The sequence below is a fragment of the Stigmatopora argus genome, chromosome 1 (assembly GCF_051989625.1).
Source record: "Stigmatopora argus isolate UIUO_Sarg chromosome 1, RoL_Sarg_1.0, whole genome shotgun sequence".
Taxonomy (NCBI): domain Eukaryota; kingdom Metazoa; phylum Chordata; class Actinopteri; order Syngnathiformes; family Syngnathidae; genus Stigmatopora; species Stigmatopora argus.
The window spans coordinates 3,126,755-3,151,542 of record NC_135387.1 but is presented as its reverse complement, the minus strand read 5'-3'; the positions used below and the strand labels follow the sequence as shown (position 1 = coordinate 3,151,542).

Here is a 24,788-nt window from a genome sequence, read left to right as displayed (position 1 = left end):
AAAATCCCAAGGAAATAAAAGGTGCAGTTTCTAAATGATGATTTTATTTACCAAGGCAGAAAAAATTACAAACTTGTCTGGCCCACTGAAAAAGGAATTGCCCCATGAACCTAATAACGGGTTGTGGCACCTTAGGCAGCAATAGCTGAAATCAAGCATTTACGATAATTAGCGATGAGTCCTTCCAAATGCTTTGTGGGAATTTTGACCCACTCTTCTGTACAGAATTGTTTTAATTCTGCAATATTAGAGGGTTTTCTAGCATGAACATCCCGTTTCAGTTCGCACCACAGCATTTCAATAGTATTTAAATTTGAAATTTGAACTTTATTCATCCCGTATTCGGGAAATTTCGTTGTCACAGTAGCAAGAGGGTGAGGATGCAGGAATAGGAAAGGCATTTTAGACATAAATAGATAGGTAATAACTAAGTTAATGAATAAATATATAAATAAATAAGCATGTTGCTTAGCACATATATACATACATACACATAAATGTACATGCATGCATATGGTAGGTCTTAACACTCAGCCATTTTTTTGTTAAAGAGCCTGACAGCTGATGGGAGGAAGGATCTGCGGAAGCGCTCCTTCCTGCAATGAGGGTGCCGCAGTCTATTGCTAAAGGAGCTTCGGAGGGACTCCACAGACTCATGCAGGGGGTGGGAGGTGCTGTCCATGATGGACATCATCCTGGTCAGCATTCTCCGCTCTCCCACTTCCTCCACAGAGTCCAGAGGACAGCCCAGAACAGAGCTGGCCCTCCTGACCAGCTTATTCAGCCTGTTCCTGTCCCTCTCCGTGCTCCCGCATCCCCAACAGAGCACTGCATAAAACACTGTAGATTCCACCACAGTGTCATAGAAAGTCCTCAGCAGTGTCCTGCACACCCCAAAGGACCGTAGACTCCTCAGTAGGTAGAGGCGGCTCTGGCCCCTTTTGTGCAGGGCATCTTTGTTTGTGGACCAGTCTAGTGTGTTGTTGAGGTGAACACCCAGGTACTTAAAATTATCCACGATTTCAATGTCTGTACCCTGGATGTTCACCTGAGTGGTCTGTTGAGGATTCCTCCGAAAACCGATGACCATTTCCTTTGTCTTACTGGTGTTGATGTAGAGGTGGTTTTGCCTACACCAGTCAACAAAGGCTGTGATGACTCCCCTGTACTCCAGGTCGTTCCCGTCCGTCACTCGTCCAACAATAGCGGCGTCGTCAGAGAACTTCTGGAGGTGGCAGGTGTCTGTATTATGTTTGAAGTCCGATGTGTAGAGGGAGAAGAGGAGTGGGGAGAGCACTGTACCTAGTGGGGCCCCCGTGCTGCAAGCTACCACATCAGACCAACAGTCCTGGAGTCTCACATATTGTGGTCTGTCAGTGAGGAAGTCGATGATCCATGCGGCTAGGTGGTTCCTTACTCCAGCCTCTTCCAGTTTCCCTCTCAGTAGGACCGGCTGAATGGTGTTGAACGCACTGGAGAGGTCAAAAAACATCATTCTCAGCGTGCTTCCCGTGTTCTCCAGGTGTGAAAGAGACCTGTGCATCAGGTAGGTGGTAGCATCTTCCACACCAATGCCTGGACGATAGGCGAACTGCAGAGGGTCCAGCTCTGCATTCATCAGGGGGCTGAGGTGATTGAGGATGATTATCTCCAATGTCTTGATCAGGTGAGAGGTTAATGCTACCGGCCTGAAGTGATTTGGCTCCCTGGGGTACGCAGTCTTAGGAACTTGGACCACACAGGAAGTTTTCCACAAGGTGGGGACCTTCTGCAGACTGAGGCTGAGGTTGAAAATATGCAGAATCACTTGACCAAGCTGATCCGCACACTCTCTCAGTAGTCTGGAGCTGAGGCCGTCTGGACCGGTAGCCTTCCTTGCCTCGATCTTCTTTAGCTGTTTTATCACCTGATCGACAGTAATGCAGAGACCGGTGGAAGAGGGGGAGGAAGAGGAGGAGGAGGAGGAAAACGAGGGGGGAGCGTTGCTTCTGGTCTGGGGGGTCAGGGGAGTGGGGGCAGGACTGAATCTGTTAAAGAACTTCATTGGCCCACTCCCTGCAGCCGGACTCCGGGTCTCTCTCACTGTTCCCTCCATGGCCCGAAATGGTCCTCAAGCTCCTCCAGATTATCCTATGTGGATAATGGCAGTGTTTAGTGGCGCCCCAAAGCCTTGGAAATGGCTTTGTAACTTTTTCCATACTGATAGATGTCCATCACTTTTTTGACATTTCTTCTCTCATTTTTTTGGATCGTGGCATGATCCTCTCTGATTTTGTACCCTACTTCATTTTGCCTGACACATTCTATTTAAGTGCTTTCTTGATTCAACACATTTTGTGGTAATCAGGTGTCGGTGTGGCCTGTGAAATTAAACTCAGTTTTCCTACGATTGTGATTGGCCATGGTTATTTTGTGATTTCACAAAGGTGAGCAATTACTTTTTCACAATTTTGTACATTTTTCTGCCTTGGTAAATAAAATCATCATTTAGAAACTGCATTTTCACTTTCTGTGGGTTGTCTCTGTGTCATAAAAATTTATTTGATGGTCTGAAACCTGTGTGCGATAAATGTGCAAAAAACACAGAAATCAGCAAATACTTTTTCACGGCACTGTATGTTGTCTTGCGTGTGCGGTCGATTGGTCGCCGGTCTTCGACGTCTTTTGGTCGCTGGTCCTTTGGTCGCCCGGACCGCGACAACCAAAAGACCGACAACCAAAAGACCGGCGACCAAAAGACCGGCGACCAAAAGACCGACGACCAAAAGACCGGCGACAAAACAAGGTAAAACAACATGGTTTACGCATCAATAAAAGCCAACAATGGCCATGAGCAGTTTCACTGAGCCGACGTGTGAGTGTATAAGAGTTTGTATCTACATGGGTTGTCCCTTTAAGAAGCTACGTCATTCAAGGGTCTTAACAAGTTCTCCAACAAAAAACAATAAAAGTCTGGGAAATTTGGAGCTTTTCTTTAGCCTAATAATTACTAGGGCATTAAGTATGACTAAATAGTAATTCGCAGTTTATATTTAGGGAATTTGAGCAACGATTTAAATGGTAAATATCAATAACCTTCCGTGCGACCAAAAGACCGATGACCAAAAGACCGGTGACCAATCGACCGTGTACCATTGTCTTGGACCTGGGCGATATGACAAAAATTGTTATTACGATAAAAAAATATCTGTCCATATAGATCATTATCCAAATAACTATAATGTTTTTTCTTTCAAATTTGAATCTCCAATTTGGGAGTTTAGATGATTTGTATATGCTACTAACCTGGCATGCCAGACTGATTGTTCCGCTGCAAATGTACTACACAGATCAATCTGGGAAAAATTAAATTGAGACCTTTTTCATGAGAGAAATATATACAGCTGATGATTGGACAATGGCTCTCCTGTTACACTCGTGAAAACAGTTTACTTCGAGTGGTATTCTTTCCTCCTCTAAGTGTATTTCAGGCAAAAGTGTGAGGCCCCGGATCAGATTGGTGGCTGGTTGTGCCTCCCACCAAATCACAGGCCCAGCCCCTAATCACGCAAACGCTTCCAGGTGCGATTCATCAGCCAGTGGGGAATATCTAAAGCAGGGGTCACCAAACTACGGCCCGCGGGCTGGATACGGCCCGCCGGCACATTTGGACCGGCCCTCTGAACAATACCAGAGACGCTATCGGATTTTTTTCCTATTTGGCCTTGAAGACTGGGACGTTTTAATCTTGTGTTTGGTTCATTGCACCCCTGCTGAGTCCACAAATCATCCCAGTGGAGCGGGCCTTCGCATTGCTTCTTTGGAGACACGCGCGGGGAGAGTGTTTGCCTTTGATGCATGCGGGCATTCCACCGTTGCATGCGTGAGCAGAGTGTTAGCGAGACATCTGGACGATTGCAGGTGAGGGCGGAGCCCTGGTACCATCGCTATTGCGATGCTATTCAAGCATATAAAAACTGTGCAACCTGAACTTGTTTGAGAACGGAATAATGGCGAAAAGGTTAGTTAAGAGAAAAATTGATTCAGAATGCAGGGTATTTAACCTGCAGTGGACAAACGATTATTATTTTTTTCAATGCAAAGAAAAGGCTGTTTGTCTCATCTGTCAAGAGACAGTGGCAGTATTCAAAGAATACAATCTTCGCCGGCACTATGAATCCCGTCACAAAGACAAGTACGATAGCGTGCAAGGCCAAATACGAGCAGACAAACTCTCAAAGCTAAAAGTTGGACTATTATCTCAGCAGACTACATTTCTACGCCAAGCTGAGCTGAACCAGGCATCCGTTTGGGCCAGCTTTCGGGTTGCTAAACTGATAGCAAGCAACGGTAAGCCTTTCACTGACGGAGAGTTTTTTAAGAAATGTATGGATGTTGTCGTGGAGGAAGTGTGTCCCGAGAAGAAAGATGCATCTAATGCCGTAAGTCTGTCGGTGAGTACAATGACCAGACGCGTTGAAGAAATCGGGAGTAATGTATATGCCCAGCTGCAGCAGAAGACAAAATAATTTGACTTTTTTTCATTAGCACTGGATGAAAGCACGGACGTGCAAGACACAGCGCAACTGCTCATTTTTATTCGTGGAGTTAGCGCAAACTTTGAGATTTGCTAGGATCTGGCAGCCCTCCAAAGTCTCAAAGGGACTACAACAGGAGAGGATATTTTTGACAGTGTGCCAAACCATGGAGAAGTTGGACCTGGACTGGTCAAAGCTAGCTAGCATCACGACTGACGGGGCTCCTAGCATGGTGGCCGAAACTCGCGGTCTAATAATGGGACGCATGAACCGGGAGTTGGAAAAAAGGGGTCTCACCGCCCCGCTACGAGTCCACTGCCAAATTCACCAGCAAGTACTGTGCTGCAAAATGTTGACGTGGGATTCTGTAATGAAGGTTGTGGTGTCGTGCATAAACTTCAGAGCAAAGGGAGAAGATTGTGCATGGCACAACAGAAAGTTAATGTTCCATGGCTTTTTTTTCTATGAAGAACCCAGAGAGAGTTATTTAGTTATTATTTATTTCATAAATAGTGTTATTTATTTCCTGTTTTTTCTGTGATGAACTCAGAGAGGGTTATTTAGTTATTATTTATTTCATTAATAGTGTTATTATTTGTTTCCTGACTTTTTTTCTGTAAAGAACCTGGAAAGGGTTATTTGGTTATGTGTGGCTTTCTGGAAAACAATAATTTTTTTAAGCTCCCCTACGATCGTCACACTTTTTCTGTTACAAACTGACACCGGCCCCACATCAGAGAAGGGAAAAGTAATGTGGCCCTCACAGGAAAAAGTTTGGGGACCCCTGATCTAAAGCCTAGATCGTCTTAATCCGTTCACTGTTAAGTACCCTCTTGTATTGTCTCCTTGCCTGCCTCTACTAATCTACGACATCTTGTTTTTGCTCCCAGGATTCCGACCACGCTCAACCCCACGACCGCGGACCAAGGACAACGACTTTGCTCTCGCTCATTGCACCCTCCACTCTGGACTCCACGACATACTTCACGGTTACCGACCTCCCTTCCACGACTAACTACTCGCCTACGCTACTCCCTTTTGTGCCTTTGCCCGTCTCTTGGACGATTCTAATAAAGATTCGAGAACCAGACTTGCTGCCCTTGCCTGCTTTGGGGTCCTCCATCCCCGATCGTAACAAAAAGTTGGTCAATGGAACTACAGCTGCCAACCTCCGTCGACCCCATTTCAGGAGTACCCTTGTCCCAATTCCGAATATGATTCACGCAAAATCGATATAAAATCTAAAAAAAGGAAGTGTAGGATCATTTAAATCAAACTGTTAATATATTTTTTTACATTAATTGAAATGTTTTTGAAAGTCTTAGTTTCAGTTTTTGCAAACTATTGAAAAAGTACAGCATAATGAAAACAAGTTTATCTTTGTGTTCGGGTCCCTCTACGTGCATTTTACAGTCAGTAATGCCACCATGTGTCACGCTGAAGTCGCATATGCGTGTTGTGCAATGTGCAAATGTCGCTCCTTTTGGGGACGGCGTCAACATGGGATATTTCGGCGAATAAGAAACAATAAAGTTCTGCTAATGTCTCGATTTCTTAAAAGTTTCATCCAAATTTTCGGTCCATTTTGCGCTTATTCCGAGGAGGCATATTGATAAGTGCTGTGTACTCTTGGTACTTCGTATGAATGAATGAATGAATGAATGAATGAATGAATGAATGAATGAATGAATGAATGAATGAATGAATGAATGGAGCCTTATCCAGGCAACTTGCGCACATCTTCAGGAGAAAAGCCAATTCATATCTGCTAAATATTGCAATGTTTGTTCAAAAATAGTTGAATGGATTTTGCTTTGTCTATGGATAAAAGATGATGCATTTTAAATGCATTCAGGCAGAGGACCAGGGGACTATTGAAAATACTGAGCCCACACGGTGTGCAACTGCGAAGCTGGACTTGGGTAGGCATGCAAATGTAAACCTTCAAAATAAATTAATCAGAAAAACGGAGAATTAAAAAATAATTTCAAAAACAACCCTAAAAATAAATTACACAGAAAAATCTAAATTAAAAAAATGTAATAAAAAAACAACCCTCAAAATAAATTTGTTAGAAAAACAGAATTGGGAAAAATATTCAAAAAACAACCCCAAAAATAAATTAATTTGAAAACGATAAGGGCTTTTTTTATTTTTAAAGTCAATGCAATATGCTTCCATACTTTAAAAAGTGGCCTTGTAAAAGAATAAATGAGAATCCAGCAAAACTCTTTTTCTGCTGACCCTGTCCCAAAATACTGCAGACTTGTATTGTCCAATGGGGAGCCTAATGAGGATGGCACTCTCAATAGGCAGTCTGGTTACAGGGCTCAACATTAACGACTGCCCAAATGCCCGGGGCAGCCAACTACTCTTTTCGGGGAGCTAATTACGCTTTGACAGCTGCCCGAAAGGGCAGATAACGTTTTGATTATGTGATGTAAAATAAATGAGGAAAAAGCCAATGACTTTGTCTGTTTTGTTTCCTGCCATGGGCTACCATTTTGTGACATGTTTTCGTCTTCTGTGCATGTGAACTTTTTCCACTGCTCGTGTGAAATTTTTGCAGGTGGGTGCTGTTATATTATTGACAAGCTGTTTTATTATTTACAAGCAGGGGGGCCCTAAACTGCTTGTTTAGAACCAAAAGACAATTGTTCCCCTATTAAAAAAATCTGTTTTGAAAAATGGGTTAGACGAGAAAGGAAAATTTGAGTTACACGCATAGCACAGAAAATAAGGCGCGCATAAAAGTCAAAAATATTCTCCAAAATAGACAGGGCGCCTTATAATGCAGAGCACCCTTTGTGAGCGCCGAGCGCCGCCAAGCGGCGCCGAGCGGGAGCGCTCGCGGGGGCGCCGAGCGGCTGGCGATAGCGCAGGCTACCGGAAGCAGCTTATTTCCGGGTTCCGGTGCGCAGTGACTGCTGGGAAATATAGTTCTTCCTCGCTACACCCACACGCTAAAAACATGTTTTAAAAAGGCAACGGAAGCAAAACTGAGTTCGGTTGTACTTTATTTAGACATTTTACAATTTACCTTCAAATCCCTCAAACTCCTCATCTTCTGTGTCAGAATTAAACAATTACCCAAACGAGCCTTCCAAATACCCCCCCCCCCCTCTTCGTTCTCATAGTCACCGTCATTTCCATGTGGCTCCTTAGAAATTATGCCGGCTTTGGCAAAAGCTCGAACAACCGTGGAAGCAGACACGTTCGCCCAGGCGGCAACGATCCATTGACAAATCGTAGCGTAAGAAGCCCGGCGCTAAGTAATTTGGTACACTTTAAAAAAGACTTAAAAAAAGACACAAATCTGAAAAATGGGATGTGTAAATGTTATACAGTATGTGAGAGTCCTGCTTTGGCCATGGGAAGAGTCCTGAGTTATTAAACTGAGTACAGACGCTCCCCTACTTACGAACATTCAACTTACGAACAACGGTACATACGAACATGTCTGCAAATTGCGTTTAAGTCCAAAAATGTTCGCAAGTCCAATTTTGTATTTCGCGTCTTTTTCGGAGTAGTACTTCTTTCCGCCGCTAATACCGACGCCTGGCGCTGTGAGAGCTCAGCTCACCCAGCATCTACCTTCCGCATTGCAACGAAGAAGAAGTGCGTGAATGTATCTCCAGTGTGCAAAGAACCTTTTTCATTTGTATCATTAAATATCTCATGCATCCAATATTGAATATGGTTGGTAAAAAGCTAAAGGCTTCTATTGAGGGAGTTGGAAGGAAGAGGCAAGCCATTTCATTTGAAACGAGTGGCAATAATAACGAAGCTTGATGCGCGTCAGAAAGTGGTGAGCGTTGCACATTCAGTACCATTTATAAACAGAAAGATCGAGCAGCAGGACCCAAATATTGAACGTTGCACAAAGTTTGCAAATCAATTGAATGATGCCATACAGTGCTACTGCATCATTTATGATGAAAAAAAGAAGAAAACTGTGCAATCGTCATTAGGTCGCTTCTTTTGGCCAGTTTCTAATACATAAATCTATCTCTCTCTCTACAGTACTGTACATATTCTCTCCATTTTATTAAATTTTTTTTTTCAGTACAAACCAATGTGTGTTACTTATACAAGCCTTAAACATACAAATGCACTTATATAAACCTTCAATATACTTATATAGGCCTTAAACATAAATTATAATACAAAATATAGCACTAAATCAACTTACAAACAAATTCAACTTATGAACAATCGCTCGGAACCAATTGCGTTCGTAAGTTGAGGAGTGTCTGTAATTCCTTGCACAATATCCTGAGCAGTGAATGCTGTCAGCTGGATGATGCCACCAAACGCAGTTTTGTAGTTAACATCATTTTCCTCCCTGTATTTAATATATATGACTAGCATTTTGTGTACTGATATGTCTGTGCTCTCATCTACTATCAGGGTATGCCAGGGTGCATTTTTAATACTCCACATAGTCTCATTCTGCACTATCTCATTGATTGAGTTCACAAATTCAAAGGCATAGTTTTTGCTTCGCCAGCTTTCTGGTATACTCACATACTTTGCCAAGTGATCGTGGATTTGTTGAACTGACAGCATTGATGCATTCATTTTGATGGCAAGTAAAATATTGTCAATGAGACCTTTAACTTGTTCAGGGTCCAATTTTGTTTTGTGTGACAGCTCGTTCCTTTTCTCTCGGTCTTTTGCGCTCTCCCGCAATAATGTACCAATCCCCTGTCCCATCTTGAGTCTTCGTACAGTTTAGACAGCTTTTAAATGACTTTTATACTGAAGGTGACGCTTGAGATAGTCCAGCTTCCATTCAATCCACATTTTTCTATCTGAAAACTCACTTGCTACTTTGGCATTGCTGCATGTTTTGCAGAGTAGACCTTTCTCACTTGAAAAAGAAAAAATCTCACCCAATTTCACCGCTTTTTCTTCTATTTGCACATACTCGGACAACCATTCCATCTTAAAAGAACTGCATTTCTTTTTTGCACGCGCGCAGCTTAGAGGGAACATTGCTCGTACCTGTGCAAAGAGCAGCCTTATTGAAAATGTCCTTCAAATGGGTTAAGTTCATCCAACTTTTTATTTTTTTTGGTGGGGGGGGGGGGGGGGGGGGTGGCCATATTTGAGGTAAATTTACTCTGTTTCTTTTTGTGAGACTGAAAATAGTCTGCTTGCCAATGGTGATGATGTCTTCAGTTGATTATTTTATTTATTTCTTGTTGCACAGCAGATTTTGGTTTGAAGGCAAATTTATAAAAATAAAGACGCCTGTCAAAAGTTTTATTCTTTACTTCTCATAGTGTAAGGAGGAGTTGTCTTATCTTTGTTGCATAACTGAACAACAAAAATACTTTTTAAAATATTCATATTTCATATTCTCTTTTCTTATAAAGGTAACATAATTACTTTCATATTTGAATAAGGAGGAAAGTAATTTATTTACTTATTCACAGTAGTTTGAAGTTTGAAATTTGAAACAAACGGATGTGATAATTATCGATATCGACTGATATTTTTTTTTATCGTGATGACAATTTTTGTCATATCGCGCAGCTCTACATACCATGTTTTTATCTTTAAATTATAAGGACAAGGGCTAGACCTGGGCGGTATGACAAAAATTGTTATCACGATAAAAAAATATATCAGTTGATATCAATAATTATCACGATAACTATCAAATCTTTTTTCTCTCAAATTTGAAACTTCAAACTTCTGTTAACAAGTAAATAAATAACTTTCCTCATTATTCATGAAAGTAACTATGTTACCTTTATTAGAAACGATAATATAAAATATGATTTTTAAAAGTATTTTGTTGTTCTGTTGTGGAATAAAGATAAGATAACACACAGTATGAAAAGTAAAGAATTAAACCTGCAAAGAATTGACAGGCGTCTTTATTTTTATAAATATTTGCATTCAAACCAAATGTTGCTGTGCAATATAAAATAAATAAGATACTCAACTGAAGACATCATCACCTTTGGCAGCCAGACTATTTTCAGCCTCACAAAAAGAAACTGTGTAGATTTTTGCAACATTTTCATAACATTTACATAGGATAACATGGGGAAACTCCTTGATATCAAATAAAAAAAATATTACAGGCTGTCCTCAAATGAGGACAGTGGGTTAAGGACATTTTCAATCAGGCTCCTCTTTGTGCACAAGTATTTACCAGTCATTTCAAACAAGAAAGCAAGAAAACGCCAGGGAGAATTAACATGGATCTTTTAATGGGTCGGCTTGGTGTTGTCCTGCATTTCATAATTGCTAATTTTGGCTGGGTTATTGTCCTTTTGCGTTCATATTCCGTGTTATTGCTAACCATGCTAAAAACTGCTTTTCTTTACCATCCTCTTCTACTGAACGTTCCACTGGCACTTCCGTTCACATCGCATCAGTGCCCTCATTCTTTGTGGTGGTCGGGAGGTGTTATTTGGAAAATTATTTGGCGATAGTTATCATTATCGTTTTATCGCCCAGCTCTAATTAGGGCATCATTAAACCTGACATTATTGGTGCTTCTCCTATTCAACTAGTGGGGTGAAGTCTCCTGGGAAATTTGACATTCCGCAGAGCCTAGCTACACAAATGCATGCTTATGACAACAGTGCAGGTCTTGACATGTACTTCATTCCACACCTAGAACACCAAAAATCCAGAGAAAACACACGTCAGACAGCGTTAGACAATAATAATGAATCAAGTTAGATCTTAAGGAAACATTATTGACTGTAGCTTCATTAATCTTAACTGAACCTGTAACTTCACTGAGGAGATAAACAATAATAAACTAGATTGCAAAAGGAATGCAATTATTTCATAGATAATATTACAAGATGAACTGCGTAAAACATTACTAGACCACATTTTAATAAATGTACTGGTTCAATGGGGCCCATAACTAATTCAGAAAAGTAATTTCATAGAGTTCCTACTAATCAATCTAAAGAGGTGACAGACTTCTCTGCTCAGCCCACACTCTTGGGCAAGACAGCCTAAACTACTGTGTTTCTAGATTGGATTTCTGATGAGAAGGTTTTAATATGATTAAACTTTCGTGCGCTGCAAGGTCTGCAAATAGCCCAGGCATGGATCACGTCTGGTTTACAATAGTAACAGTTTAAGTTTGACTAGGATGCTTTTACTGAAATATGTTCATTAGCATTTGATGACACACCACAGCAAAGATGACATTGAAATAAGTAATTTGATGAGTTAAAGACTCACATGGACACAACTGAACTAGTGCAACCTGTCGAGGATGACCAATTTTTCAGATACATAATGGAGCAAGGGCATAAATCATTAACTACCATTGTTTGATGTCCAATCAGTTTTGACTGGAAGAGTCAGTGGCACTGAAAACTGAGTACTAGTTTAAATTAATTGGACGCCTATAGCAAGCAATGATTTTAGAATTTGGGAAAATGCAGTACCCGCAAAATGATGCTATGACTCCTGGTAAGTATTATACATGTCTGGTAAACAAAGACAAATTTAAGGTAAATTTAAAACTCTTTCAAGCTAACAAATTAAATGAGTTTACTTGTGTTTTGTAGTAAATTTTAGATCATTGGCTGCCATGCCATTGGCGGCACTGGATGTCAAATCCATTTTCATTGGGAGAGCTGGCAAGTCAATGAACCCTCCCAGTCAAAATGGACTTCTATCACCTTCACTGGCAGTGAAAAATGCGGATTCACAGCCAGCCCTCTTTGAAAAATGGGGCGCCTATCGTAGGCAATTGAGAACTTGGCAAAAAGCATCACCTTCCAAACAATGGCATGACACAACTGGATATTTTTGCAAAGAATCTGGAACAAATTTTCAAGCTGGACTTTTCAAGAAGCCGGCCTGGTGGCGCCGCCGGGTCGCCTTCTTGAAAAGTCCAGCTTGAAAATGGGTTTGATGGTAAAGCTGCAACCAAATACATTTCTTCTCCTTCAACCATTGTGTGTTGACAAAACTGATATTAAATCAACACAACAATATATTTGCTTGTGCAGCTTGCTACAGATACAGCTTGCGAGCACTGGCTAGTACACTCTATCATTTGCCAATCATACTGTGTGAAAACGCTGGCTTTCCCTCCGCCTGCGATAAGGCCTTAGTGTCGCCAACTCGAAATCTGATACTTTTATCGAAGCTTATTTCATGCTATAGGGCCTGCAGAACTGATTGCGATTGGTTAAATACTTACCGTATTTTCACGACTATAAGGCGCACATAAAAGTCTGAAATTTTCTCCAAAATAGACAGGGCGCCTTATAATCCAGTGCGCTTTATAGATGGACCAATACTAAAATTGTTATCACGATAAAATAAAATAAATCCGTCGATAGGACAACTATGGCAAGCAGCCCCCGACTCTACTATTTTCCCGTAGATAAAGTACTGCGCAGTGACTGCTGGGATATGTAGTTTTTTTTTTGTCAATACACCCAATGGATTGTGGCCTGCCGATCGGCATCAACACTAGCTAGCTACTATTTGCGAATGGACTGTGGCCTGGCGATCGGCATCAACACAGTTGCGAAGCATGGAAGACAGCCTTGGAATACTAGTTACGCTAGCTACTAGCTAGCTACCATTTGTGAACGGATTGAGGCCTGGCGATTGGCATCAACACAGTTGCGAACCATGGAAGACAGCCTTGGAATAGTTACGCTAGCTACTAGCTAGCTACCATTTGGGAATGAATTCTGGCCGCCTGGACGAACGTATTAAACTCAGCGTTTTCGATGGACAAATGTTCAATTCGGACAAAGATAATGAGGACTTTGATGGTTTTGTGGGTGATGATGACGTGAGTACATTGTAAAATGGCTAAATAAAGTACGACCGAACTCAGTCTTGCTACCGTTGCCTTTTTAAAAACGTGTTTTTAGTGTGCGGGTGTAGCGTGCATTTGGTACATGTAGCACCAAATTAGTGTGTTCGCCGTTGTAGTATATTGGTATTATTAGTGCAAAGTTATCACAGCCGTCAACCTGGGTGTATTGACAAAAGGACTATTTATCCCAGCAGTCACTGCGCACCGGAAATAGCGTCTGTGGCTGCTTTCGTAGACAGCGCTATTACGGTTCGATAATCATCCATAAATAATATATATATGCCATGCCTGGCTTCACAAAAAGTGGCAGGCAGCGCCGGGCTTCTTACGCTACGATTTGTGAATGGATTGATGGAAATGACGGTGACTCTGAGAACGAAGAGAGGGGACCCGGCTTTTTTGAAGGCTCGTTTGGGCAATTGTTTAATTCGGAAACAGAAAATGAGGACTTTGAGGGATTTGTGGGTGATGATGACGTGAGTGAGTCGTAAAATGTCTAAATAAAGTACAACCGAACTCAGTTTTCCTTCCGTTGCCTTTTTAAAACATGTTTTTAGCGTGTGGGGGTAGCGTGCAAGAACTATATTTCCCAGCAGTCACTGCGCACCGGAACCCGGAAATAGGCTGCTTCCGGTAGCCAGCGCTATTGCGTTTCGATGTTCATCCATATATAATATATAATATATATGGGTCTAATGAAACAGTGCGTGCTTTGTGTGTCTAAAATACAGAAATAGCACTCGTTACTGACACTGCGGCTTAAAATACAATGCGCCGAATAGTCGTGAAAATACGGTAAATATGAAAACACACATCTGGAAGCAGCGCAACCAGGGGAAAAGCAATAAAAGAAAGCTGACATACAATTTGGATTCATGGACAAAATATGGTAATTAACATTAGTCTGTGATACAGACATTTTTAGGCCAGCAGAGAAGGCCTTGCAGGCCCGGGTGGTCCACCACTATACAGTGCGCGTGTGTGTCCGTGTGTGTGTGATGACCACTAACAGGACTCACATGGGCTCTTGAAGACCGGTTTGGACCAACATGGATCAAATCAATGTTGCCCATTTACAGCTGCATACCATGCATCTATGAAGACTGACTCCTGGCAGCAAGACAGACTGCAGGTGGCATGTGCAGACTTGACACTTTGTATCAAAATAAACGGAATCAAGAAGACAACATGTTTAAGATGGTGATTTAAAAACTCATTCAATGTTTACCTCACCAAAGACTTCTCTCTTCTTGTGAACCTCTAGTACAAAGCTTCAGAGCAGAAATCAACACGTTTGGACAGATGAAAGTTGCACTGCTGTGTTACTTCACCTTAACCCGTGATTTAATAATGCGGCTAGGTTTTTTTATAGAACGTGTACCATTATGTTGTAGTTATTATGTAACAATAGCTTGTCAGTGGATTATGCACATAACAGGAAAACGGACTGGCAGCTAACAAAGAAGCATGCGCTTACATTCGCCCAGCACTGACAATGATTTGAGGAATAAAATTGAAAGTTGGTCATCGTTAACATAGGATGGGCTATTATTGTGCCCGGGACAGACAGGAACTGTTCAGTTCAAAGCGTCTCCCTCCAGAGCAGCCTACCTGAGCAAACTGGAGAGCGGATGCGAGGAGGCGGCGTGGCCGCCGCTGTTACCGCTTCCACCGGTTACATACGAGCCGCTCCCGGTGCCAGCCGACGGTCGTTTACCGGATAAATGTCTCTCCACGGCGAGCAGGTTTCCCGTGCGCGCCGCTTCAAGGAGCTCCTGCTCCTTCCCCATTGCGAATGCGCCAAAAGCCCCAGCAAAAGTAGGACGGGGGTTGATAATGAAATTCCTCCGGCGCCACCCCTCCTTTACTTCCCGATGTCAAGTTAGTATATTCCTCAATTGTGTGGAGACAAAACAACTGCATCTGCCGCTTGATTTATCCGTTCGCCCGCTCCACGGCGTCGTTGGCGCCTAAAAGGGGGGAAAGTTTCGTTGCGGCGCACGGTACCATACCACCGAGGAGCAAACTTCCTCTGGCCAGTCCCTCGAACGGCGTCCGTCACTTCCTCGAAACTGCTCCCTCTTGCTGCATCTCCGATTCGAACCCCCAGCAGGCAGGCTACTACGCATGGACGGGGACTCGAAACAACAACATCCCTTCCTGAGCAGCTAGTGCCACAAGCACTGGGGCTAATCGCATACCCTATTGCCCACAATCCAGTCTCACCCCCTGTTTTTATTGATTTATTTTTAAAATAAGGTGACTCCGAGTGAACGGTAATAGCGACCTTTATAGTTGTTAATTAACCCATTGTAGGACAAGTTAATTATTTATTAATTTAAACATGAAAACATATTATAAAAAGATATTAAGAACTGGAGACATCGGTCATGCATGTCCCAAAATGTCATGTCCACATATGCGAATTCCAGGTCTTCATTATAATTATATATTTTAATTATTATTTCTACGTAAATTTATTAATAGATCAAATTATACATCCTTTTGCATGTTCTCCCGGGCCTGTGCAGGTTTCCTCCGGCTACTCCGGTTTCTTCCCACATTCCAAAAACATGCATGGAAGGCTGATTGGACACTCTAAATTGCCTCTAGGTGTGGGTGTGATAGTGCATGGTTGACCGATTCAGGTTCTCCCCCGCCTCTGGCCTGGAGTCAGCTGGGATAGGCTCCAGCACCCCCACGACCCTAATGAGGATAAAGCGGTTCAGAAAATGAGATGAGATTAGATCAAATGTGGGTTAGCGGTTAGCATGTCCACCTCACAATTATGTTCTAAGATGATGGTGGTTTCCAACCTTCCTGTGTGGAATTAGCACGTTCTCCCTCAGCCTGCGTGGTGTCTCCCCAGGTACTGTGGTTTCCTCCCATATCCCCAAAAACATACATGGTAGGCCTGTTGAACACTCTAAATTGTCCTTAGGTATGAGTGTGAGAGTGAATGGTTGTTGTTCATCTCATTGTGCCCTGCGATCAGCTGGCAAACAATTCAGGGTGCCCCCGTGACCCTTGTAAGGATAAGCAGTACAGAAAATAAATGAATATAAAATGTGTAAAAAATAAAATAAAAAGGGGGAGGGAGTTATGGGGGATTGAGCTCTGATTATGGTACCCAGCAACATTCCAAAATTAAAATTGAAGCTAAAATGTATTTATAATTCGATCAAATTAGGCCATTGACATCAATCGATGTCCAGTCAGTCTGGGGCTGTCAACGGCAACCTATGTGTTAAATGAATGCCTCATAAATAGTCCAATCAGCAGCTCAACAAAACACGTCTTGCACCGAAAGCTGATGCGATTACTTTCGAGTTATACCAACAAATTTTGATAATCTGTAATTGATTTGATTGAAATTCACATAATTATAATACATAATTGTGTTTTAATTATGTATTACCATTATTTATTGATTATTTATTTGAGCACTTCATAATGAAGCTTTAAATCTCATTACACTTGCATAATTACAATAAAAGCATTCAATTCGATGTCTAAATGGGTCTCCGTGGCGTAACTATCTAGCGCCCATCTTGCGTCAGAAAACTTAAATCCACGGAAGGTCACGTGTATTACCGTGCGTGATTTTATCCACTAGGAAATTATTAACTCGCTCAATCCCTTACATATTGACAAATTGTTTGGTTCAAAAATATCAACGTGGCTATAACCCGTATGTTTAAAACATTTTGTGAATATTTTAAGCATTTTATTTACTGCATTTAAAACCTTTATGAATAAACAAGCCGTTTGAAAATCAATAGAAAATTGAGCAATTTATAGCTATTTTTAAGTGCACGCGCGTCTGTTTGTCAAACAGCATCGACGCAAAATGGCCGACGAGGTATGACGCTCGTGGTCCCCAACATGCTTCTGACATCTAGTTTTATGTTTAAATGTATTGTGCTACGGTAAACTTTTCTCCCAAACTAATTTAGAGATTCCAACACAGATAGATCACCTTTATGTAAAATAAATATCTACTAAACGATTCAAAAGGTACACAAATCGTGAGGCATAGAAATTTTAATCCAACAGCAAATAAAACATGTTGTTAATAAAGTTTTAAACTGGATCCGGAAATGACGTTACGCACAAACAAACGCCAGACTCTTTAGGTCATTCGTGCTTTCTTTTATTTGAAATATAACATCCTATATTTTTATTTGTGTCTAGTCGTAAAACAACACGAGTGTGAATTTCTTGTAATGGGGTTAACATTTGTGACATACTGCAATATTTTTTTTGTCCAAAATGTAAAAAAGGACATTTATCTTAGTTTTCCATTGTAATTAGCTTAGCTGCAGCATTGTTGACGCCTAGCTCATCTGAAGGTACGATTTTTTTTATTCCGCCATGCATAAAACGTTGCTTAAATTAAATATATATCTTAATAGCTTTGTTGTTTGATTAAGATGATGTTTTGTCCGTCGAGGCCATCTATGTAATGTGAACAACAAATATTTCAGCAAACTTTGTCAATAATCGGAACAATTTAGATTAGTGTTTGTTCTTTTGCAGAACGGTTCGATGCTAACTGTTCAGTCTCTTGCAGAGTTTGATGTAGTCATCGTGAATCGGTCATAATGGCAGATCCTGCACGAATCAAAACCGAGGACACACTCGAAACCCCAGCTGCCGGTAAAGATGAGCGACCTAAAGGAAAGTCCATCGATAACGGTACGGCTGTCGGTGTGGAAAAGCCTAAAGGTGAACTAAAGGAATCGCCCAAGCAGGAAGATGCATCTGTAGGTAGATTTAAAGTACCATATTTTACGAACTATAAGTTGCCGTTTTTTATTATTTGGGTACGATTTATACTCCGCTGCAAATTTATTTGTGAAATTATTCACATTATGATATCATTCATTCTCTCAACCGCTTATTCTTACAAGCCTATCCCAGTTGGGCCAAAGGCGGGGGACACCCTGAATTGGTGGCCAGCCAATCGCAGGGCACAAGGAGACCGACAACCATTCACGCACACTCATTCCTAGGGGCAAGTTAGAATGCTCAACCTGCCTAGCCTCCATATTTTTGGGATGTGGGAGGACACCAGAGTACCTGGAGAAAACCCACACAAGAGCAGAATTCTTGTGGTCAGGGACCTTGTGCGACAACATGGCGTCAACAGGCCTTTCTCAAAATGCCTTAAGTCACGTACGTGTAAACTTTAATAGCAGGAATAATTTCACAATAATCCTACCTGTTATTTTTACACTGAACCGCAGCGCTCTAGGCCTGGGTTGATAATTTACATTGGTGGTGGTTGGACTTTTTTTTGGTACAGTAATACCTTAACTATAGCAGTAAATAGTTTCCATGGTTATGTTCTTTTTTCGACAGTAGAGTTTTCAGATGGCCAAATTAGATTCCACACAGACTATAGTCTTGTGTAATATACGTAATGACCCTCTTTGCTGTTTTGCTAAAAGTGATGGAAGACATTTTGTTATTAGACGCCTTGTCCTTCTTGATAGAGCGAATGCTTGACCCGTTCACTCTAAAATAGAGCGAGGTGCCAGCAAGTGTTCCCTTTTTTGCCATATGAAGAACTTTCACTTTCCCGACGATTGTCATTATTCTCCGTTGCCGTTTATGTCTACTGTCATCCCTCGCCACTTCGTGGCTTCAGTGTATCGCAGTATTTTTCTTGAGTATCAAAAATAAAATAAAAATTCATAAACATTGCAAAATTTGCGCTGAAACTCGTAAGCGCTGGAGCCTCCTTGAAGAAGGCCCGAAGAAGAACAGCCGGCAGAATTAGAGGAATACTATTAATGATAAGAAGGAAAACACCATAATTTCAACATGGAAAAATGTGTGACTGGAAAAAAAATCATCCATCATTATGAGGGATTTACGCCTAAGAAGATTCATTACTTAGATAAGACCGTGAAGCTGACTAGACTTGGCTAGCTTGGCTTCTCAGACACGACGATGGAGCCGTGCTTGCGAGCCACTCAACCCCCCTAACTGATGAATCTTGTCAAAATGATGAAATTGGGGAGTGAGAAAGAAGAGGACAATATGGCTGGTGATAATGTGGTCTTACTTTGAGAAATCAGCGAGCGCTTCAATATGGCATGCAGTTTGCAACAAAGGGTCCCGCAGATTGATGACAACATGATAAAACCATCGAATTTGGCAATCGTCTTGACAAAAGCATATTTGTACAAAAAAAGCTAGCAGTCACAACTCCCCATCACCATGTTCTTTGTGTGCCGAAAACCTTCAGCAGAAGTTCTTGCTTCCTCTTGGACGCTGTTGGTATCTGACAAAGAGGCATTATCCGAATTGGAATGAAGCTCTCAATAACCTGTGCAGTAAACGTTTATTTTCATCATCTTCATTTCACTTTCATTGTACTGCACAGGTCTCTCATCTTTTTTTAAAAATTAAAATCAAGCAGAGACGCGCTAGCTGTTGTCATCGCGAGTACAGTACTTAAGGTATTTACAGATTTATTATATATTTAAATAATATATTTCAGTATTTACATCTGCATATAACTAACATTTTATATATACACACTTCTTGATATTGTAAAGTCATGAACACGTATGTAAGGGAGATATTATAGGGGTGATTCTACTTCGCGGTCTTTTATTTATCGCGGCAATTTCTGGTCTGTTTATATTATCTGCGAAATTGGAGGGAAGACTGTAGTCATGAAGCAAGGCATAGCAGGCCGTGATACAATCACACACTAAAAGGGAAATCACAAAGACGCCACTGTGAAATGATTCAGACTGCGTTATAGATGGACACTTACTGAGCGCGGAGATGAGCAATGCTAAAATATACTGTAACATCGATATTACAACATTAGAACCCAATTCGTTACAATATCTTAGTCACTGACTGAGCGGGGAGAGATGTAAGATATATTCTTGGACACTAACTGAGTATGGAGAGGAACAAAGGGTAAAATCCATTTTATAGAGGTATATGCTATATAGCTGAAGGTTCATTTCCATCTTTGGTCCCTTTTGCAGGTTGAAGATAAAATCAATAAGGCAGTACAGGACCAAAGAATAGAAAGCAGTATAGAAACAATTAGACATACACAAGTAGCACAGGTCTAGGCAGCGTTGTGATCACAATGTTGTTCATCCAGCAGCCAGGCTTTAAGGTGATTGGCAAAGAGGTTCAGTGACAGGAGTTCACGGATGATAGTTGATATTGAGTTCCAGGTATGTGAGGCACGAACAGAGAAGGTGGTTGGGCTAAATGCCCTCTTTCTGAAGTGAACTACACAGTACCTCTCGAACCAGCTCTTGTTAATCTGTTGGAATTTTTTTCTACAAATTCTTGCAATGAAGGAGCTTTGTGATGGAAGATTTTGTAAACTAAGATGGCATCAGCATATTTAACAGTATTGTCCCAGTCCAGGCGTTTGTGTTTTTTTTATATCTGACATTGATGGTACGTTTTTGGGGTTCTGTCCAATATCTTCAGAGCGTGCTTATGAATGGTTTCAATATATTGTTATAATCATTTGTTTCAGATGTACTGTAATTATTTTCTATATAAAAATTGAATATGGTTTTCAAAAAGTATTTTTTCAAACTTGAGTCTTGAAAAAAAGTGGAATCAGGGTCGTCTTATTTGGGCCAATACCGTATTCCCCCCCCCGCCCCCCCCCCCCCCCCCCTTTCATTTGTCATTTTTGGCTAGTGTGACTAATACTCAGGTGCAACTTATAGTCCGAAAAATATGGTACACATACTTGTGGCTCCAATGACTGTGTAGGAATGTTTTGCCACAATTTAATTTTCCCTGTGTGAAGGAACCAGTAACAGCAGAGGATGAGGAAGGCCAGCCTGCGTCAAAAAGACTGAAGGTGGAACTAGAAAAGAAAAGGGAGAAGCGGCAAAAGGTTGACGAGGACGAAATTCAAAAGATGCAGTGAGATATTGTCAACCAAACAAACATTTATTATATTTCCATTTCACAATATATCATCATTTGTTCTCAAGGGTTTTGGTGTCATCCTTCTCTGAAGATCAGCTAAATCGTTATGAAATGTACAGGCGTTCTGCCTTCCCTAAGGCTGCTATCAAGAGGGTAATGGATTTTAGAATAGTGGTTAATGCAGTAATTTCCAAAATTTTACTCTCAAGAAATTACTGGAATGGTTAGTCAAAAATAATCTGCTGATCGTCAATTTTGTGCTTTGTTTTTTAGCTGATTCAGTCCATAACAGGATCCTCCGTCTCCCAGAACGTGGTGATCGCCATGTCTGGTATCGCCAAAGTTTTTGCTGGAGAAATAGTTGAAGAAGGTAAGACTACTTACTAGACTTGGGCGATAAAACGATAACGATAATTATCGTCAAATATTTTTTGTCAACAACAAAAACTTTCAATCAACGTCAATAAATACAAATGGAAGTTACACCACCCGAACATCACAAAGAACGCGGGCGTTGATGCGACATGAACAGTAGTTCCAGACCAATGTTCAGTAGATGAAGAAGATGGTGAGGAAGAGCTAATCATTTAGCATGGTTAGCATGAAAGCGATAAGACTATAACAGTCAAAATGAGCGATTATGAGATTCAGGACAAGACAAGCCTACCCACTAAAACATCCAAGTGAAGTCACCCTGTCGTGTACTTTATCTATACTTATGGACCAGTGAGGCACATTAAGAGATACTTGATATCAGGGAGGTTCCCCATTTTATGCAAATGTTATGAAAACATTGTAAAAAATTAAAATTGGTTAACTTGGGTTAAAATAGGTTAATTTTATCCAACTTTTTTAAATGGCCACTTTGAATGAGTAAAGTCATTTATTTACTTGTTCACACAAGTTTCAAATTTGAAAGACGAAAGATGTGATAGTTATCGTAATAATTATCGTTAACGACTGATACACATACACTCAAGTAGATTTAAGTTTTATGTGAATATGCAGTATTTATGATTTGGGTTTTTACAGCATTGGATGTTTGTGAAAAGTGGGGCGACACACCACCTCTTCAGCCTAAGCACATGAGGGAGGCATTGAGGAGGCTGAAAAGCCGCCACCAGATCCCTAACACCAAGTACAAAAACATTTTGTTTCATTAAGGACTCTGAGTACAACTTCTTTATTCTTTATTAACAACCAGATTAGCACAATTGCGCCAAGAAATCGTAACGCCAATTGTGAGACTACTTACTAGGCCGTAGTGCAGAAGAAACTGATCAAGAAGACATGATCAAATGCTTTAAAACTGAAGCAGTACCCATCGTTCTTGACACAATGTCAGTGTAAAGTGATGCAACATTCATTTAAATTCATGCTGTAAATACAATAAATTGTACTTTAAAATGCTATTACTGTTTGTCCTTTTTCATCAAAGTGTAAAAATAAATTGAAATAACCATCATAGTGGCTTTTATTTGCTCAGGATGATTTTGGGAAGTGTATACTGTGCAATAATGGACTGCACAACCAGTTTTAATGTGTTCAGCATGTGTTTATTCTGTTATAATACTTCACACCCCCACTACTGGTTCACAGAACCAATTTCATATTAGTCTTAAGTGATAAAGACATAAAATGCCATATTCTACACAGGTACTGTCCACAAGATTCATGTCAGTTTCATCATATGAAAAACCTCACCAGGAATAACCTGCCATCTTTTATACTTTGTGTTAAAATGAAAATTCAAGTGCAAACGAACACAGAAAACACTACCATGGCAAGATCATGCATGAAAGAGACACTTTGCATTACTGGCCACAACATTTCTGTATCACACTTTGCTTTGGAGTGTAAGGATGTGGAGTTATACCATTCAAAATATCAGACCAAGAAGGTGACAGTTTAATTTCAACAGTAAGCTGAATTCCACACCAGTTATTTTTTTCCTTGTTTTGGGTTGATTAGAGATGATATTGCTTAGAGATTTAGTGGTAACATTCTTGCTCACCACTGAAAAGGCTACAGAATTAACTTGAACTGAGTGCAGTGACCTTAGAGGTCAGTGATTGAGTGCCACCAAAGGCAAACTACAACACCACATCACTGACTATATACAGTAGAATATATGACTATTCCAAATCATCACACCGGACAGTTTTTTCATGGATACATCCTTATGCTGCATTAAACGTGAGCATTTGGTCATACTTCAGTAGCATTAACAGTAATATTAACCATTTACAAAAGTGCTTTTAGTGACAAATACAGGAACATATAATATTAGTACCACAAAATATCTATATGTGGTTCTAAAAAAAAATCAGTGCAATTAACATTACACTTTGCATGTAACATAGAAAGAACATTTGTGACTACGCGTACAAACACACAAGTAAAGAAATAGGCAAGATGTCTGAATGTCCTTAAGTAATGACACTATAGGCTTTTTTCCCCTCTTGCACGCTACAAAAGCACTGTTGTAAATGCACTGAATTATTCACGCAATACATTTTAGAAGTATCAACATTTATGGGGGAAAATGATCAGAATTAACATGGACTGACAAAAGCCAGTTTTTTATCCTTAAGTGTTTATGGTTCATGATTTGTGTTAAACATGTAACACTTTGCTACATCATAATACATTTGTATCTTTTGTAAAGTTAGTCTACAATGCATTCAAAGTCCACTTAGCATGTACAATATTTGACGTGTGATCAACCTTAAATATACGTACCACAAACTATCAAGTGGAAGGAATTAAAATCCTGATTATATAGTATCTAATTTTGCATGCTGTGTGACAAAGGGTAAAACAAAATGACTTGACTGTCCATGCAAATGTGGGCAAACAAAAAAACATCGAGTTCAGTCTTCATCAGTAACAATTACTCCTTGGTTTGGAATTATTTGGGCAGTGACACAATGCATATCTATTGCCTCTGTGGACTGTCATAGTGGATTTGAAATTAGTCAGAAAATATCATTTGTGTGTAGACTATCAACAGATTAATGGCAGCATTTTCAGTGTACCCTCCTTCCTGTAGCTGCAGAACAATAAATTGCTAATAGTAATTAACCTCATGTAACTTAATTGTATACAAAAGGGCTGTAATTCTTTAAAATGCCATGGAATAATTTCAAAATACTTTGATCAAAGAATCGATTAATCTAACCGCTATTTTCATTTCAAATCCGCTGAGTCAAAAGTCTCATTGTCTATATACCAACGACCATGTTCCTCTCTAGTAATGGCAGCATTTTTAAAGTTGTCATTCCTGGCTTCCTAGTATGCTCAGAAGTGGTGATGTTGACGCTCTGACAGTGTTCTTCCACAGATTCATCATGACGATGACCAAAACTCAAAAGGATCATAATGTAAACTCAGGGTCGTACTTTTTGATTTCTAAAAGGAGGCGATCACGGTCACTGAGAGCTTGTGTGAGGGCCATTTGGGTGTCAGAAAACTTGGACTCCAGGGTTTGTCTCTGTAATGGCAAA

General features: G+C 40.6%; 3 protein-coding genes and 1 long non-coding RNA gene across 5 annotated transcripts in view; 1 reads left to right on the top strand and 3 right to left on the bottom strand.

The window, feature by feature from the left end:
• Positions 1-15,701, bottom strand: part of anks1aa (ankyrin repeat and sterile alpha motif domain containing 1Aa) — a 96,832-nt gene extending 81,131 nt beyond the window's left edge. Inside the window, exon 1 of one of the 2 annotated variants that reach the window (XM_077600917.1) lies at positions 14,959-15,701. In XM_077600917.1, coding sequence (XP_077457043.1) covers positions 14,959-15,137 — 179 coding nt within the window. In that variant the 5' untranslated portion in view covers positions 15,138-15,701. The remainder of the gene's footprint in view (positions 1-14,958) is intronic. The other variant, XM_077600839.1, reaches the window with a different exon arrangement.
• Positions 10,728-14,906, bottom strand: LOC144074911 (uncharacterized). Its single transcript, XR_013300423.1, has 2 exons — positions 14,367-14,906; positions 10,728-11,153 (listed from the first exon to the last, which is right to left on the bottom strand). It is a non-coding gene; the product is annotated as an uncharacterized LOC144074911 (long non-coding RNA).
• A 1,733-nt stretch (positions 15,702-17,434) lies between the features above and the next one.
• On the top strand, positions 17,435-22,694 carry taf11 (TAF11 RNA polymerase II, TATA box binding protein (TBP)-associated factor). The gene is made up of 6 exons (XM_077601503.1): positions 17,435-17,699; positions 17,921-18,113; positions 21,158-21,276; positions 21,348-21,435; positions 21,556-21,652; positions 22,315-22,694. The coding sequence occupies exons 2-6, from the start codon at positions 17,952-17,954 to the stop codon at positions 22,443-22,445; spliced, it is 597 nt and encodes a 198-aa protein (XP_077457629.1). The 5' UTR covers positions 17,435-17,699; positions 17,921-17,951; the 3' UTR covers positions 22,446-22,694.
• Positions 22,695-22,816: 122 nt separating this feature from the next.
• The window catches only part of bltp3a (bridge-like lipid transfer protein family member 3A), a 32,297-nt gene continuing 30,325 nt past the window's right edge, over positions 22,817-24,788 (bottom strand). Inside the window, exon 21 of the mRNA XM_077600725.1 lies at positions 22,817-24,775. Within this exon, the coding sequence (XP_077456851.1) occupies positions 24,659-24,775 (117 nt within the window). The 3' untranslated portion in view covers positions 22,817-24,658. The remainder of the gene's footprint in view (positions 24,776-24,788) is intronic.